Source organism: Aspergillus affinis, assembly GCF_023601865.1.
Source record: "Aspergillus affinis strain CMG 70 chromosome Unknown NODE_70_length_187477_cov_86_774354, whole genome shotgun sequence".
NCBI lineage: Eukaryota > Fungi > Ascomycota > Eurotiomycetes > Eurotiales > Aspergillaceae > Aspergillus > Aspergillus affinis.
In genome coordinates, this window is record NW_026515851.1 from 5,521 (window position 1) to 21,172 (window position 15,652).

At 49.9% G+C, this 15,652-nt stretch overlaps 2 protein-coding genes across 2 annotated transcripts; one reads left to right on the plus strand and one right to left on the minus strand.

Annotated features, from left to right (window-relative positions):
• Nucleotides 1-9,231: 9,231 nt before the first annotated feature.
• Nucleotides 9,232-11,010, plus strand: KD926_009716 (MDR family MFS transporter; the record flags this gene model as incomplete). Its single annotated transcript, XM_053102192.1, has 2 exons — nt 9,232-9,408; nt 9,499-11,010. 2 exons carry the CDS (start codon nt 9,232-9,234, stop codon nt 11,008-11,010), a joined length of 1,689 nt encoding a protein of 562 aa, XP_052954255.1.
• A 131-nt stretch (nt 11,011-11,141) lies between these two features.
• Nucleotides 11,142-13,737, minus strand: KD926_009717 (fungal specific transcription factor domain-containing protein; the record flags this gene model as incomplete). Its single annotated transcript, XM_053102193.1, has 4 exons — nt 11,142-12,278; nt 12,338-12,769; nt 12,821-13,169; nt 13,559-13,737. The coding sequence occupies 4 exons, from the start codon at nt 13,735-13,737 to the stop codon at nt 11,142-11,144; spliced, it is 2,097 nt and encodes a 698-aa protein (XP_052954256.1).
• Nucleotides 13,738-15,652: the final 1,915 nt, after the last annotated feature.

A 15,652-nucleotide genomic window follows, 5' to 3' on the forward strand; every position in this document is an offset into this window, starting at 1 on the left:
TTTGCCATCCATTTTGATTGCTTACCACGGGGCTAACCACCTTTGAACGATGTACGACCAGGCCAGTTACCACCAGCCGGTTCTACCCCGGCGACTGTCGCGGGATCACCCACGAAACAGCAGACGCCCTTAGTAACGGCTCGCTCCAATCAGGGAGACCCGCCGGGGCCCGGGGTGGGGCGCACTAAAAATTAGTGCGCCGTCTATTGCAGGGTAAGCATGGGCCATGACAGGCCCAGAGCCAAGGCCCGCCCCACCTCCCAGTCACGGGGGAAGCGATGGCGGGTTACGGGGGGTAGCTTACCTTAGGTACCGTACGGTCACATCGGTCCTCGGGTACGTCCAGTGTGTCTGTAAGACGGCAGCGACAATTACCTGCCTATGAAGGTAAAGTCCCTAAGCTCGAGAGCTCAACCAGATTTTCACAATGAAATGGTGCCGGGAGTCTGAAGTGCTGTGTGGAATTCCCCAGGACAACCTCCTCTTAAACTAGACCTCTAGGGAACCGAACTGAGAGCATGCCGGAGGGCAATGCCGCGCGTGGAAATTGATCCTTAATTTCAGATTGACTTCCGCGCTGCCGTAAGTCAATCCAGAGTACGGAGTAATACTAATGATCGGAATAAATCAGAGTGATAATGATAGTGGGTAATCAACTTAATACTCCGTAATACCAACGACGGCTTCGACCATGGCGACCTTCCCCGTTTGCTTTGTTTGGCAGGCTAGACACGGTCGGCGGGTGCCGTTGCGAGGAAGCTCCCCGTGGATGGTATACTTGCTTTTCTGACGGTTTCCTGACCAGCAGCAACGGTTCGGAGAGCTTCCGACATAAGACTATGATACTATCATGGTGATGACTCTGCGGTCGCACGGGGGAGGGCAGATAGGCAGGAATCAGCAGCCGAAAGCCACCGTGCCCAAAGAGACGATGGACGGGCGATAGGGAGAGATAGCTGTCAGCCACCAGATAAGATACGTCGTGTATGGCTTTACCTAATATTACACCGATCCGGGCTGGAACGCCGAGCAGCGCAGACGGCCAGAAGCAGCGAAGTGTGAGACTTGAGTACGGCGGTGGATGCCTGCAGTGACCAGCCCCTTGGCTGCGGCTGCCACTGCCTGTTGGTCTTGACTCTCGAGCCTGCGCGGTAAGCGTCATGCTGGATACTCCGTTGCCTGGTCGGTATGCTCTGTACTCACTACTCAGCCCAGACAAGGGTGCTGCCTCAATTGCCTACATGACTACAGGACTACAGGACTACAGGACTATGATGACATTTATCCGCACGATCGAGCGTCCCGATCGGACACACGTTAAGATGCCTGAGGCGGCGACCGTTACCGGTGAGAGGGCAGGGCAGGAGGCAAGGTACGGCGAGTACACCGGCGTATCGGCGATGATCCAGGCAAGGAGTACCGTCACGTAACGCCCCGGTGGATCGTCGAACGTGGAATTTAACCCCAGACCTCGTGACGCCCGGATTATGGTGACTTGGAGTATTGGAGTGTTTGGGTGGTTTTTTTTTTTTTTTTTTTTAATTATTGTCTACTAAATACTACCCTTTCATCGCCCTTGCCGGTCAGATCGGACATTCCAGAACGAATGATTGCCCATTCTTAGAAACAGTTTAAAGGGGTCATGGATCATTCTTGGAATGGGCATCAAGAATGTAGAACCGACACAGACAGAAAGGGAAAAAAAAAAGAAAAAAAAAACTAAGTGGCTGCTAATGGGGTGGCGGTTGGCGCCGCATCATTTGCCTTCCACCGACCGGTCTCAGGTCTTCCTCGTCAGTTGTATTAAATATGAAATAGTAAATATTAAATAATAATAGGCATTTCCAGCAGGAACGGAACGGAACCTAAGACCACGGCCTCTTGTTAGTGTCTCCTGCAGCAAGAAAACGACCTGCTTTTGCGCCATTTTGTGGGGAGAGCAAATGAACAACGGGTCGAAGTTCGTGTGGGGGATTTCCCAGGATCCAGCCGCCGAGAGGCCAATGACCACCCCCCGATCCAGTGGAAGGAGTGGGTCCCTGAGGTCATTGCTGATCAATCACCGTCGCCCGTCTCCCCCGGCGTGTGCGTGCCCTCTCGCCCAATTGATCGGTCGTGGTTGTTCACCCGGTGGAGCCCCTTCCCTGTCAGAAATCAGAATTCCCCCCAAATCCCCCCCCAACAACATCCCTCAATAATAATCGAAAATCGAAAATTGAAAATTGAAAATCAAAAATCGAAAACGTCTGAAAAAAGGAATCACCATCGACTGAAGACTTGGCGCCCCCATCCGCACGACCAGAGAGACGATGCTGGCGCTACTCCAGATCGTCTGGGCGGCATGATTGGCCACCCGTTCCGACCATGGCTGATCATTACCTAGGACCTTCCCCATCCATGCGTCTCTCCCCTGGAGCCGAGCCGGTTCCCAGGGCACTGAGGTCACGGCTCGAATTTCTAGAACTTAGCGAACACCAACGGGGGGTCGTGGTCCTGCTGATCTTTGGCTTTCTTGACAGACGAAAGAGGATAAAATTCGGACGGCTTGGCACCTTTGCGCCTCCAGAGCCCGATAGGATGCGACGAACAAAAAAGTCCTCGCAACCCTAGTGGCAAGTCCGTCGAACAAAGGATCGAGGTAATCGTCGCAAACAAAGCGAACCTAGCCATGGCCACGGCGTTGCCCGGCTCGAAATATACTTCCATTCCGCCCTCGTCGCCGTGGACGTGGCATAGCGGGTCGTGCCAATCGAGAAGCGTTATGCGTACGGAGTGCACAGTAGCCTTCGCGGACTTCCGATCAGAGAGAGTACAGCGTCTGCGGACAGCGAGGCGCACGTCTGGACGTCCCCGGTCTGAACGGCTCCGTATGATTTGCGAAGGGTGAATTTATTTCCAGCCCTTCTCACTGGCCCCGGCAAGCAGACGAGGACGATTATTCGAAACGGGTGAACGACGCCGCAGGGAGTCTGCACGAGGGCCGTGAGACAAGTCTAGGATTAGCCGCCGTCGTTTGCATGTTGGGGCAACGTTCCATCCCACGCTATGACGTTGTTAATCTCCGGTGCATCAGACGCGGCAGGGTGAATCTAGATCGGATGCTCTTTGTTGTGTGATTTGCCTGCTTTCTTGTCGTTGTTGCCCCCTAAACCCTGGTCGATTTCTCAGACGGAGTTGGGCGATGAGAAGGAAAGATACCTACCTTGCATCCCGTCGAGCTCTTCATGACTCGTATGCCAGCAGTGGCCTGGATTGGCCACGTCTGTCCACCGTAGTCGCACGGCCCTCCGCGGGTGGTCTCGGACCCTCGACACCTCAGGCCACGCAGGGCCGAGCACCTGACGCGTTGAGTTTAGCTACGGCCGAGTCAGGTGGTCCCGGCTAGCGCTCCTCCCTCGATGGGATGTTTGGATTTTGGACACATCGTACTCCGTCCTACGGCGTACATGGCTACGTGCTAACGATGCTCTAAAACGTGTCCATCTTTGATCTGCGAGAAGTCAAGTCGAGTCTTCTTCATTGTTGCCACCCCTGACGCAGTGCCCTCGCCGTTCTATATACTCCCTGATCCCCAACCCGTCATGTCATACGACTCTCATCGTTGTCGATTACATGATGATCTTCCGGTCGCGTCTCTCAAGCGTTTCCATGGGACATGCTTATTGGGCGCAATCAACCGTTATTCTCGGCGAATTCAATGCTCCCTTGAGCGTTGACACCCACCCTCGTGTCACCTCATTTTTGGGTTCGAATTTGGGCTCAAACTAGAACCCACTTCCACCCCCCCTGTCCCTTATCAAACAAATTTTGATCGGAAACGCCAATGGCCATGAAGACATCCATCGGGGACACAGCAAGAATGATAGAGGGCCAAGGAAAGAACGGTTACACCCGAGCGCCCACAACGATCTCGCAAGCTTCGATTGGCGACGGGGCCGGGCCACAGCAGGAACACGGACCAACGAGATTAAATGAGAGGTGCATGCGGCGGAGGACCGAATCGCAGTGCGTCGCATACTGCGCTCTTTTCAGGTTTTCTTATTTGGCCTTCTTTTCTTGACACAATCACATTGTCGATCTGATACCGTCTATCGCCGGTTGCGGGTGAAAGAAGACAAGAAATCTCCGAGCTGGCTTGGGGTGACTGGTACTATTGATAGGTTCTTCATGCACGATGGCATCATTTTAAACGCACGGTGCTGTCCGTGCCATTCTGCCATATTGGAACACCCATGCCTATAATACGGACAGTAAGTTGTATTTTTGCCTTCGCCTGGGGCTCCATGAAGCTGAAGTAACCATCTAAGTTTGAAACTACTCCTACGCGCAAGTGATTTGTGCAGCTATATGATAATTTGATCCAGGAGCGCCCATCAGATAGCGGATTTTAGTCCCTAGTCCCTACTCCGTACGCAGAGCGCACGCACTAGGTAGCACGCCATCCGAGTGACAAGGGTCATCATAGGTGGACATTATTAGCAGAAACTAGAAAGAGTGGTAGACAGGATGTTGCATCAACAGGGGATCCACTGGATGCACTAATCAACGGACCGGCAAGATAAAACTCGCCGATTGATTGTGAGCTCTGTGATCAGTTGTAATCACGATGATATTCTGCGTAAGTACGGGGCTCACTTTCTTCTATATCTCTGATCCGTCCCACCGACAGGGCTACAAGCCAGACCCATTCCCAACCACCTGTCCCGTTCACTTATCGTGCACATCGCCGTCGCAGCTTGAGACTAGGAGAGCTCCTACGGCCTCTCAATTAGCGTTCCCACACCCAGTGGGGACAGCACGTCCAACCGCTGCAGGATTCGTAACATCGCCCACAGAAGTACGGGTACCAACAAAGCTAACTATGCGAGCCCAGACGCCGGCGCAGGACCCGGGCCACCACCCATCCACCACGACTACTCGAGAAATTAAACCGTTCCTGGTGCCTCCGCATGGACATTCTGAGAGGAAGAGACCTCGCTACTCCGAAAATGGTTGACGTTCACCCCCCCGTCGTACGGTTACTGCGGTAGCTACGAATAATAGGACTGTTCTTGCCCGGTTTTTCATCTTCGCCCTGAACAAGTGGATCCTGCTGCGGCTGAGCCTTGACGATCCCGCCGCTAAAGCTAGGAGGTTTAGGTGTGAGATATAATTGGATTTTCTTAGTTTTGCGTTGGTTGTACTCTGTACTAACCGGTTAGTACTTTGCCGGGGAGTGGTATGTGGAATTGTTTCGACCGAGTACTCCGTATGCGAAAACCCGTCCTCAAACTCTCGTCGGAGACCTAATCTAAGTACGACACTGGCGATTATGTTCGCGACTGTCGGGAACAGATGGAGACCTGCCAGCGCCACGGCCCGCAGTGCAGAATCAACCTAGGTAAGTGGGAAATGACCCTCCATATGAATATAACGCACAAGCCCATCCCTGGTCCCTGCAGGCCGAGTTGAAGACGGAGGCAAAAATGGAACCCCCCCAAAACTCAGAGACACTCACAATTCATCAATGGATCGCTGCGAACCTTGCCAGCTTGCTATTGACTTTACTGCAAAGTGTTAGTGCATGCTGCACAATGCGCATCCGTCCACCCAGGATAGACCATCGGGAGCCACCAGTCCCTCCATGTCACCTTATGCACAGGAGAAAGTTACGCCGGAGAAAGGCCGATCACGTCCTCTGGACGGTGATAGGACCAAATACCTACATTAGTGGTACTGGTCTAGCCCAAAGCCGGTTAGCAGCCACCATGTATGTAAGATTGTTCTGCATGTCGAGGGCCGCCACGGCCTTCCCAGCGAGTCGAGGCGCGTTCGGTGTGATGTACTCCGTGGTTATCTAATCGCCCAGGAGTTGACTAACTAACTCATTAGTTAGCTACTGTGGCCAGGTCTACTACTCCTTCTAGCTTTGGTTGCAGGGGGAAGGTTACAGGGCGCGATGTTAGTGACTCCAATTGGAGACCCAAAAAACACTCAAGGCTAATGGAAGTTTGGACCATCCTTGATCGTGTCACTCGTGACGAGACTTGACGGATGAACATGGATAAGGAATGCAGAAAAGGGAAATACACCATGGAAGAATCCGGATGAAATCCATGCATGCAGTGTCACTCTGTGCCCCGTGCCTCGACTACAGGTCCATCCTGTAGGATACCGTGAAATCTCCCGAGGATGCGATGCGATGCTTGTTCCGGGTCCTGCAGCAGGCCATTAATGCTGTCAAGTTATTCCCATCGACCTCTCCTATCTATGTGTTGTCTTGCTGATCTTGGCCACTCCTTCACATTCTAACCGTCCCTGTCTTCTTCCATTTCCTTTTCCCCCCGAAATAAACCCATCTGCCCATGATTATCACGTCAGCTAACCCAACCAGCTCTGCGATATCAAATGCCCGAGCACGAAAAACCTTCTCGACCAGCGTGTGCGACCGGAGATTTATACTTGTGGGCGTTGAAACCTGCCAAATTCGCGTTATTGCATTCGAGACCGGGAGGCGAGTCGTACAAAAATCCTTGCCTTGTCGATCATAACGGCGAGGCAGGTTTCTTGCGGTCCGATGTATAGACTATGTAGACTGTAGCGACTAATCTAGCCTAGGTAGTGATGGCGACGTGAAGTGTACCTTTCTCTTTCTCAACGACTCTTTTATGTACCTGCTTGCTTAACAGTATAAATACCTACCTAATAAGCACAATAATGTAATCGAAACAGATGACATGACTGAATAAAAGAAACCGATTCCCAACTCAACCGACCAACGCATCTACCCATCTATCCGGTGAACAAAAGCAGACAGCCAACCACAAAGACAGGTCTCTAGACCTAGACGCTCCTACCCTTCTTCATCTATGTACAATAGACAGTATGTATGTATGTATGTATGTATGTATGTACACAGTAGGCACCCACCTCATCATTTAGTTACCACGGATAGAGAGGGAGGAAATATTCAGTCCCCGCCCAGCCCGATTAACAACTTCCTTTCAACAGCGTGGTACCTATTCTCTGTCCATTTTCCTTCATTCTATTTGACGCATTGAATTGATTGTGTGGGGGCTTGCATACTCTCTTTGTGTAGAGCTGGTGGGCTGGATTTTTGTTTGTTTGTTTTCTGGACCGGGTTGATTCATACGTGGGTGCTGTGTGTGTACTGAAGGATGAATGGATAGATGTGAAGCTTACTGTATTTCGGGAAGTAGGGGATTGCAGTCCAGGATACTGCTTTAATTGAAGGAGTGAGGTGAGGTGGGATAAGGTAAGGCAAGGCAGGGCGGGTTTGAAATCTGGTTGTTTGGGATGTGGTTGGGTTGGTTACTTAGGTGGTTTGGGTGTCTACTTATGTTTCTGTCTGGTGATGTCTGGGTATTTAGACTTTGGGGGCTATTAGGGGGATGAGATGTTTTGATGGTGAGGTATTTTCTCTGTGTGCTTTGCTTGTCTGTTGTTGTAATGGGGTTTGGGTTGGTTATCTGGGGGGCCTATCAGGTCAATATCGAAGATCAGGAGACATGTGTATATACTTAGAGTATCTGCATTCTATTATTATCACATTATTTGCCAGCCATCCTACAGTGTAGCTCTTCATGATGTGGATCCAAAGGAAGAAGAACGAAAGAGAAGGTGAGAGTGGGCTGGCAATTTGGATTCGGACCGATGCTAAGAAATCAGACCACATGATGGATGATATCTACCGTAAGCTGTAGGGTACTTGCATTTACAGGTATGGAAGTTTCCACGCTTTTGGCTGCTTGGTCCTTGGTTTGATTTAAATGGCTTGGTGGGAGGGGTGGGTTGTTGTTTGTTTGTATTGTATTGTTGATGTTGGGCTTAAGCCATGCTGTGGAGGAGAGTTGATATTGGATTTCTGAGTTGTTTATTCTCTTCACGGAGTCGGGAGGTAATTTATATTATGTGATGGTGTTAGTTTAGTTCAACTGTTGCGGATCTTAGTGTTTGTCTTGAAATGGTGATGGATTCTTTATCGCAGTCTCTACATTGCCTTGACAAACAGTAGTCTTAATAGAGATACACAGAGCGGATTGGCGTTATGCTTGTGCAGACTTACACTCACATTATTCAGCCAGATGAATGTTTCTGAAAAGGGAATGTGCATACACTCTAAGAGATCTTTGTGATCCTGATAAAATGCCTTTGATAGGTCAGGTTATTGGACTCCCGAGTTGTTCTATATATGTTCCAAATCCTGCACTTGATAATGAGGGCATGGCATATCTAAGAGAATAGAAGAATAGATCATATTCACCTTCAAACCAGAGAGCTCTTCAATAGCCGACTATATCTCCTAACGCCTTGTTGCTGAATAATGCTCGTTTAATATTCCTTTTATCATGCTCAACTCACCACATATAGAAAGATGGTTGCTATTCACATCATATAGTCTATACGTAATAGAACAGAGTATGCGATATTCTTGGAGCTCAGTCATCTCATACACAAATTTATTAAACGCAACAGAATTATGACATGGGATTATTCAATCATCGAACGTGCCCGGGCGAAATTTCCGGCAGCCTTTGAGGTCAGCAATCTCTCTCTTTCTAGACGCAGAGCAATTGGATGGACATCAGCTGTTGATTTATTCCTCTTTACTATGGTAAAGTAACTCCTATATGGGATTGGAAAAGTTATTTAACTGTGTTGGTTGTTTTTGACTAGATAATGATGAAAAATTAAAGAAGGATGAAACCCGGGTGCGCGAGCACGAGAATATATTCGTCGGTTGACGACATAATACCACATTTCCAACATCACTATTAGAAGATTTCCACAATATAAGCATACAATAACCATCCATAGAGTAAACTCACGCTTAAATCAGTTCTTAATCAACCACCACATAACGACCAACTGAGAAAAACCTCTCGGTCGCGAACATGTCCAAAATCTCGGGAGGATTGAGCACTCGGGCCCGAACAAACCACCCCGATTGGTCCCGAGCTCCCGGATCTAACCACATACGGTAATAGCGTCTCTCGATCCGGGAGGATCAGAGACTGGGTTTATTGTTGGGTTACTTTAAGGGGGTTGTATATAAATGAGGTTTCGCTGTCTTGTAGGAATGTAGAAGAGAAGAAATTCGATAACAGCAGATTTGGTTCGATCGATTTATCTTTGGTCGACTTTGTTTTATCTTTTCTTTGTTCAACAGCATCTACTTACTATCCTATCCATACTATCTACTTTGCGAAACTCCGGCGACTGCGTCTCAATATGAAACCTTCAATTGAGATCCGACGACCAAATATGGACGAAGAGAAAGGTCGGGACGAAGGGTATGATGGCATCGGCCCTGCTAATGGCCACGTCCCCGAGCCAGAGGGTCTCCAGGGTGTGGCGCTGGCTGTGGTGATGACTTCGATCTGTCTTTCCATGTTCTTGGTCTCATTGGTAAGTTATCTTTCCCCTTCCCTTTTCCTTTATGTAGAGCCCGGAATCGTCCAACAGCAAGATTAATGATTCACTAACCATTGGTAATAGGATCGCACTATCATCGCCACCGCTATCCCCAGCATGACGAACCAATTCCACTCCTTCGAAGACATCGCCTGGTACGGCAGCGCGTACATGCTCACCGGCTGCGTGATGCAATTGCCCTTAGGCATGTTCTATAAGATTTACCCAGCTAAGATCGTCTACATCACCAGCGTGGTCATCTTCGAAGTCGGCTCTGCGGTATGCGGCGGGGCGCCGAATTCCGAGGCCGTCATTGTGGGACGCGCCATTCAGGGTTTCGGGTCTGCGGGCATCTTCTCCGGGTCGATGGTCTTGATAGTGAAGGCCGTACCGTTGTCAAAACGAGCGATGTACACCGGGTTCTTGGGTGCCATCTTTGGGGTGTCGGCGGTTGCGGGACCACTGTTGGGTGGTGCCTTGACAACGCATGCATCGTGGAGGTGGTGCTTTTTGATTAATTTGCCGATTGGAGGTGTGGTACTAGTGATCATCTTTTTCATCTTTCCGAAGCAGGAGGAGCGAGGTGGGAAGAAAGGGGATGAGAGTGCAGGTGCACAAGCAGGGAGACAGTCGCTGTTGGATAAGGTACTTCAGTTTAATCCCTTGGGTTTCTGTGTGCTCGTTCCTGCGGTGGTCTGTTTGCTGCTAGCTCTGCAGTGGGGAGGATCGGCCTACCCTTGGAGTTCCGGAAGAGTCATTGCTTTGCTAGTGATGAGCGGGGTCCTCTTTATCGCTTTCGGCATCGATCAGGCCCTTGAAGGCGACAGAGCCATGATCAAGACGGAGACCGTCAAGCAGCGCACGGTGGCAGCTGCATTCGCTTTCTCGAACTGTATAGGAGGAGCCATGATGACCGTCATCTATTACATTCCCATCTGGTTCCAGGGTATAAAAAGCGTCAGTGCGGTGAAATCCGGCGAAATGAGCTTTCCCCTTCTGATCGCTCTGGTCCTCGGATCAATTCTATCCGGCGCCTTGGTTTCAAAGCTCGTGGGCTATCCCTCACCATTCATGATAGCCGGAGCAGTATTGATGGCAGTCGGTGCCGGACTTCTCAGCACGTTCACCGTCTCGACAGAACACCCCAAATGGATCGGATACCAGGTCCTCTTCGGCATTGGATTGGGATGTTGCATGCAGCATGGGTCGAATGCTGTCCAGGCAGTGCTACCCAAATCGGAAGTCCCTCCAGCTATTTCTTTGCTGTTCTTTGGCCAACAGCTCGGAGGATCGGTGTTTCTCTCCATCGCTCAGAATATCATGTCCCAGGAATTGATCAATAACGTGAAGTCACAGCTGCCAGATGTCGACGCGTCTATGATCGTGAAATCGGGAGCCACAGACCTGCGTGACGCAGTCTCTTCTGACAAAATGAGCGTACTGCTTCATGTTTACAACGACGCTGTGGTTAATGTATTTTATCTTGCCGCTGCTCTTGCGGGTGTTGGGGTTGTTGTGGCGCTGTTCGTGGAGTGGAAGGACATGAGAACTGCAGAGGTAGATGACCACCAGGAGTCGGAAAAGGAAGACCTTTAATCCAACAAGGTGGCAGAGACATGTTTTGTTTGATTGAAAGCCCGTGAGACTCAGTGCCAGGGCGTTGAAAGGCTGTTTGAAAATCTTCACTCTGTATAATTATTGTCCATAGAAAGCAAAATTGCATTTGTTCACGTTAACCAAGACTCAAAATCAACATCCCGATCTGCGGCATTCGGATATAATAGATTAGACCATGGGTCGCTCCAAGATTGCGGCTGCCCAGGATAGTCTTGAATGGCAGAGCCGGCACTGGCTAAGTGTGCTTCCGAAACATTCTTTCCCGGGGATGTATCCAGAGCACTTGTCGCTGGAGAGCCAATGGATTTTCTGCGCTTTGCGATAAGCGATTTGATAAACTCCGGGGTGTTGTTTTCCTCTGCAGAGCCATATGTCGACGCCTTCCGCGCATCCCAAGCCTTGAGTGTCAGGGTCCCAACAAATCGATTCAAACCTTTGTCCTCACGCCAGAGCTCCGGATAATTTTGAAACGTGTCTTGTACAGACTGCCACCCCTTCTCTTCTTTCTCGCCCCATTCGCTGGTACTGATCGATCGCAGGAGACCAAACAGGGCGCCCCATGAAAAGTTTCCATGAGCATACCAGAGAAATCCATGTAGAAGCTCGTTCGAGTGCATCATCTTGTCGTATTCCGACATCCGAAAACCGTACGCGTACCATGAGTCAGGGATCGATGGCCCCTTTTTTGGGGCTCCAGGCGCGAAGAACCGTATTTTGTTTTCGAGTTTGCAAAGAGTAGACCTCGCCATGATACTCAGGAAAAGGTCCAATGGCATCACAGGGTCACAGAAGCGCAAGAATCTTTCTTCAAGCAACCTTCTCAGCTCCGAGAATTGTTCCTTGGTTAGTGTAATCTGGGACCTGACATTCAACAAAGTATCGGTCGATTTCTTCAGCTCAGCGGATCTGAGTGCATCAATAGTCACGTAGGTGAAGAGACAGAAACTCATATCTCTTATCCCTGTCTGATCCTTCGGCAAGGTCGTCATTGTGGGGTCCATATCTTCGTCGTTGATATTTGAAGGCATTCGGGTATCCCAAGCTTGGGATATGATAGAGTTCCTAGAGCCCGCCATCTCGGAAGCACGAACATCTAGGCTGACGAGATACCACCAGACGCGACGACGTATTTCTGTTTCAAAAGGAGAAAGCCCCAGAAAGGTTCCGTCCCGATGAAGCCCCATGGTCTGCGCCTTACGGAGAGCCATTCCAAGGAGGGACCAGAAGAAAGACGACTCCGAAGTGCACTGTATGGCGGTCTATTGACGTCAATAGTTTGCAAATTATGTAGCGGTGAGCTGCTTACCAGAAAGAGTACAAACGCTTGGAAGGTGGTAAGATCCAGTGATTCGAAAAAGTAGGCATTTACTAGCACTTGTTTTGCGATTCTTGTAGTCTGTTTCAGTAGGTTTGAACGATCGCAGCCGAATTTGGATTGAAAATCGTTCTCACTCAGTGACATAGCAGCGCAGGCATAGATTGACTGCAATAGAGCCATTGAGCCGCTTGATCTTTTGTGGGAGCCCTCTTCCTTAAGCTGATTCGATGTTTGGATTGGTACTACTTTTGTGAGAGGGTCAACATGGGACCAAAATAGTGACCATAGCTCATCGGCCATTGCAGGAGAAAGCAGCTGGCAATCGGCGTCTCCTTGGCCGGGGCCTAGAACAAGTTGCGGGATCAAAGAATAAGTATCAAAGTCACTTGATAACTCAGTATGATTGACACCAGGGGTGAGCTAGATTCGTCAATTTCGCATTCAGCTAGCAGAATGAAAAGAACAACACACCTCTTTGCTCAAGGTCATCAGCATCGAATGGTCATAAAAACTTCCCCCGTCATCCTTCATCACCACCCCACCGATCGGCCGATCGATTTTAGATGCTTCATTTCTTCCTGAATGAGCTGGTTCAGATGAGGTCTTGAGCTGGTCACTTCCAAGTTCAACGATATTCTTCATTCCATTCCCATCAGACCCTGCTTCCAGACCATCGACATCCAGTACATTGAACACAACACCTGCAGCCTGCAGCATTCCCTCATATTGTTTCAATCTGTCAATGAGAGTCTCTTCGATCTCTCCCCTCTTACGCTTCCGCGGTCGATTCGGGCGCAGAGGATAAATGCATTGTGCGCGACTGCGGACGCAAGAAGAACAGGGCTTCTGTTTGTCACATTTTACTTTTCTAGTGGCGCAGGGAACACACGCATTTGGATGTAAGCTGGAGGTCTGCGATGGAGCAACAGGGTGTGCATCAGTCATCGCAAAAGAGGAAGCTTGGGATGAACATTGTCAGGGTCCAATCTTGTCCTGGAAAGGGCGAGGCGAAGAGGGAAAGAGTAGAGGAATACGCTAAACCTAAAGAGGTGGACCCAACACACGTGATATGTCTCCTGTGTGGAAGCATGGAGGAGTCGAGTCTATTCAGGGGTGCTGATGCACACCGGAAGCTAGGCTAAAACTAACTAGACCCACATATTTCTGCCACAGTGTCCAAGCACGCAGCAAAGCACATCCCCAGCCTACTCGCAAACATCCCAGAACTCCTTGACGGGAAATAGGAATGTGCACTGGGAAAGGTTATTCGGGAGGAGGAAGCGCTTTTGAATAGAAGCCGCCAAATGAAATATGGCTCCGCGATCGCAGTCTGCTTGGTGGATCTGACCACGGGAGTCCTGGTGGCTGGCAACCTTGCTGACTCTCATGTCCTGCTTTCTGAGTGGGGCAGTGAAGGTCAAGTGTGCATGGTGAGGAGCCTATGGACCATATTATGACCATTTGTACGACGCCAAATCCGTCCAGAAGCGGTTGACGGAATCCCACAGGCCTGCCAATCCTTCGGGGAGGCGCCGGATCGTCGAAGCTGGGGGATCCATCGCGGTAGATGGAGACGGGATTCCAAGACTAGGTATGCGGGCTTGCACTACAACATGCACAAAGCGCCCTAAAATCGACTGGAGTTCGGGCCCTCTGAGTATGTCACGAGCCTCGGGAGACCTGTACATTAAGGAAGCCCTCCGGTGCCTGGTGCGTTCCGGGTCACCGCCTCCGATCATGCAGATGGGCCGTTATCTAATCAGACATTCTTGCGGAGGGTCCATCTCCGAGAGGATCGCCGATATCATATTGCCCTGGTAACCGACGGCGTCACAGATGACATGGATGATCATGCCATCATGAACCAGATCGCGGACTACTGGCACGCCGGTTTAAGCCCAGGGGACATTTCTAAGAGGATAACTATCCGTGTTTCTCAAAAGTTCGGCAGCGACAATGCCACTTGCGTTTGCGTTTTCCTGAGTGGACGCAGCGTCTAGACGCGCTGGAGAAGGAGAGGGAACCTGCGCCGGACCAAACAATCCTTGCCAGAACGCCCGGTGGAAACTATCTCTCGTAGTCAGCTTCAAGAATAAGATGATTTCGCTTGGAAACATTAGAAAGCAGTAGTTATTAGACCTATTTCTGGACAATATCGTCGAGCCGTCTGTTCACTCACGTGTGCGGTCTCGAAAGGCTTGATATCACCAATATTCTCTCAAATTTTAGCCATTGTGCGCCGCAACCCTCATTGGCGGACCTTCTTGCTCGATAGCAATAACCCACAGGAGTCCGTTACAGTTCTTTCATCTTGCAGATATGACGTATATCGAACTGTGCCTTCAGCATCACATAGTGTCGATTGCAAGAGTCGATTGAGTATTTTTCTTTATATATGATTTGCGGGTGATACATGCTGGAAAATAGAAGGTCCGGCAATTTCGGCTGTGTTATTGAGCCTGGAAGCCAATTGTCTGTCAATTCATGAACGGTACGGAATAAGAAAGAGCAAGTAAGATCTTGGTCTTCCCCAAAAGTATATCCCACGTTTCTTGAGGTCAGTGCCTTACAACCAGCATGAAGAGATTGTATTTTTATTAGAAGCATTAGCAGCAGTTTCAGTCACATTAACTAGGGTGAGGCTAATAGCTTTGGCCACTTCAGCTAATAGTATTTTCGGGTTAACACAGACTATAGAGAATTGACTTGCATTAAGCTGGCCGACCTTTCTTGGTATATTTGTTACCCGGTAAGAAATCCAGCGGGAGCTGCGCTCGATCTAGCAGGTATCAAAGAAAGTAGAGATAGTCTCTTTCTGTACCTCTAGAGCTGCAAGAGTTTCAGGGGATAAAGGTAGTAGGGCAAATCCAGTCTTAATAGACTGGATACCCTTGACTACCTTGTTATTGGTACTCAGATGGGAGCGAAGGCTAGTATAAATAGCGTATGCGTCCATATTTTTGGCAATGTGATTCGGCAGGAGGCGTACAAAGAGGTGAGAGTCAGGCTGCTGGTTTAGAGCAGGGATTATAGTCTTTAGCTTGGTACTGGGCTTAGGTGTGGTAGGGCCTTTGGTATTGGTTGCGTACGTCGACTGAGCAAGACCGGAGAGGGGGCGAGATGGGGGGAGAAGGGGGGAGAGAGGCAGGGGCAGGGGCAGAGGAGGGTGTAGTCAAGGTCAAGGGAACACCGCTGATATAGGCATTAAATTGTCGTTAGGCTATATCAGCCAGGTCATTGCTGAGCGCGTCGAGCGCACCTCGCTGGTAAGGCGCAAGGCCTGGCTAGCTCCGGTATTTGTCA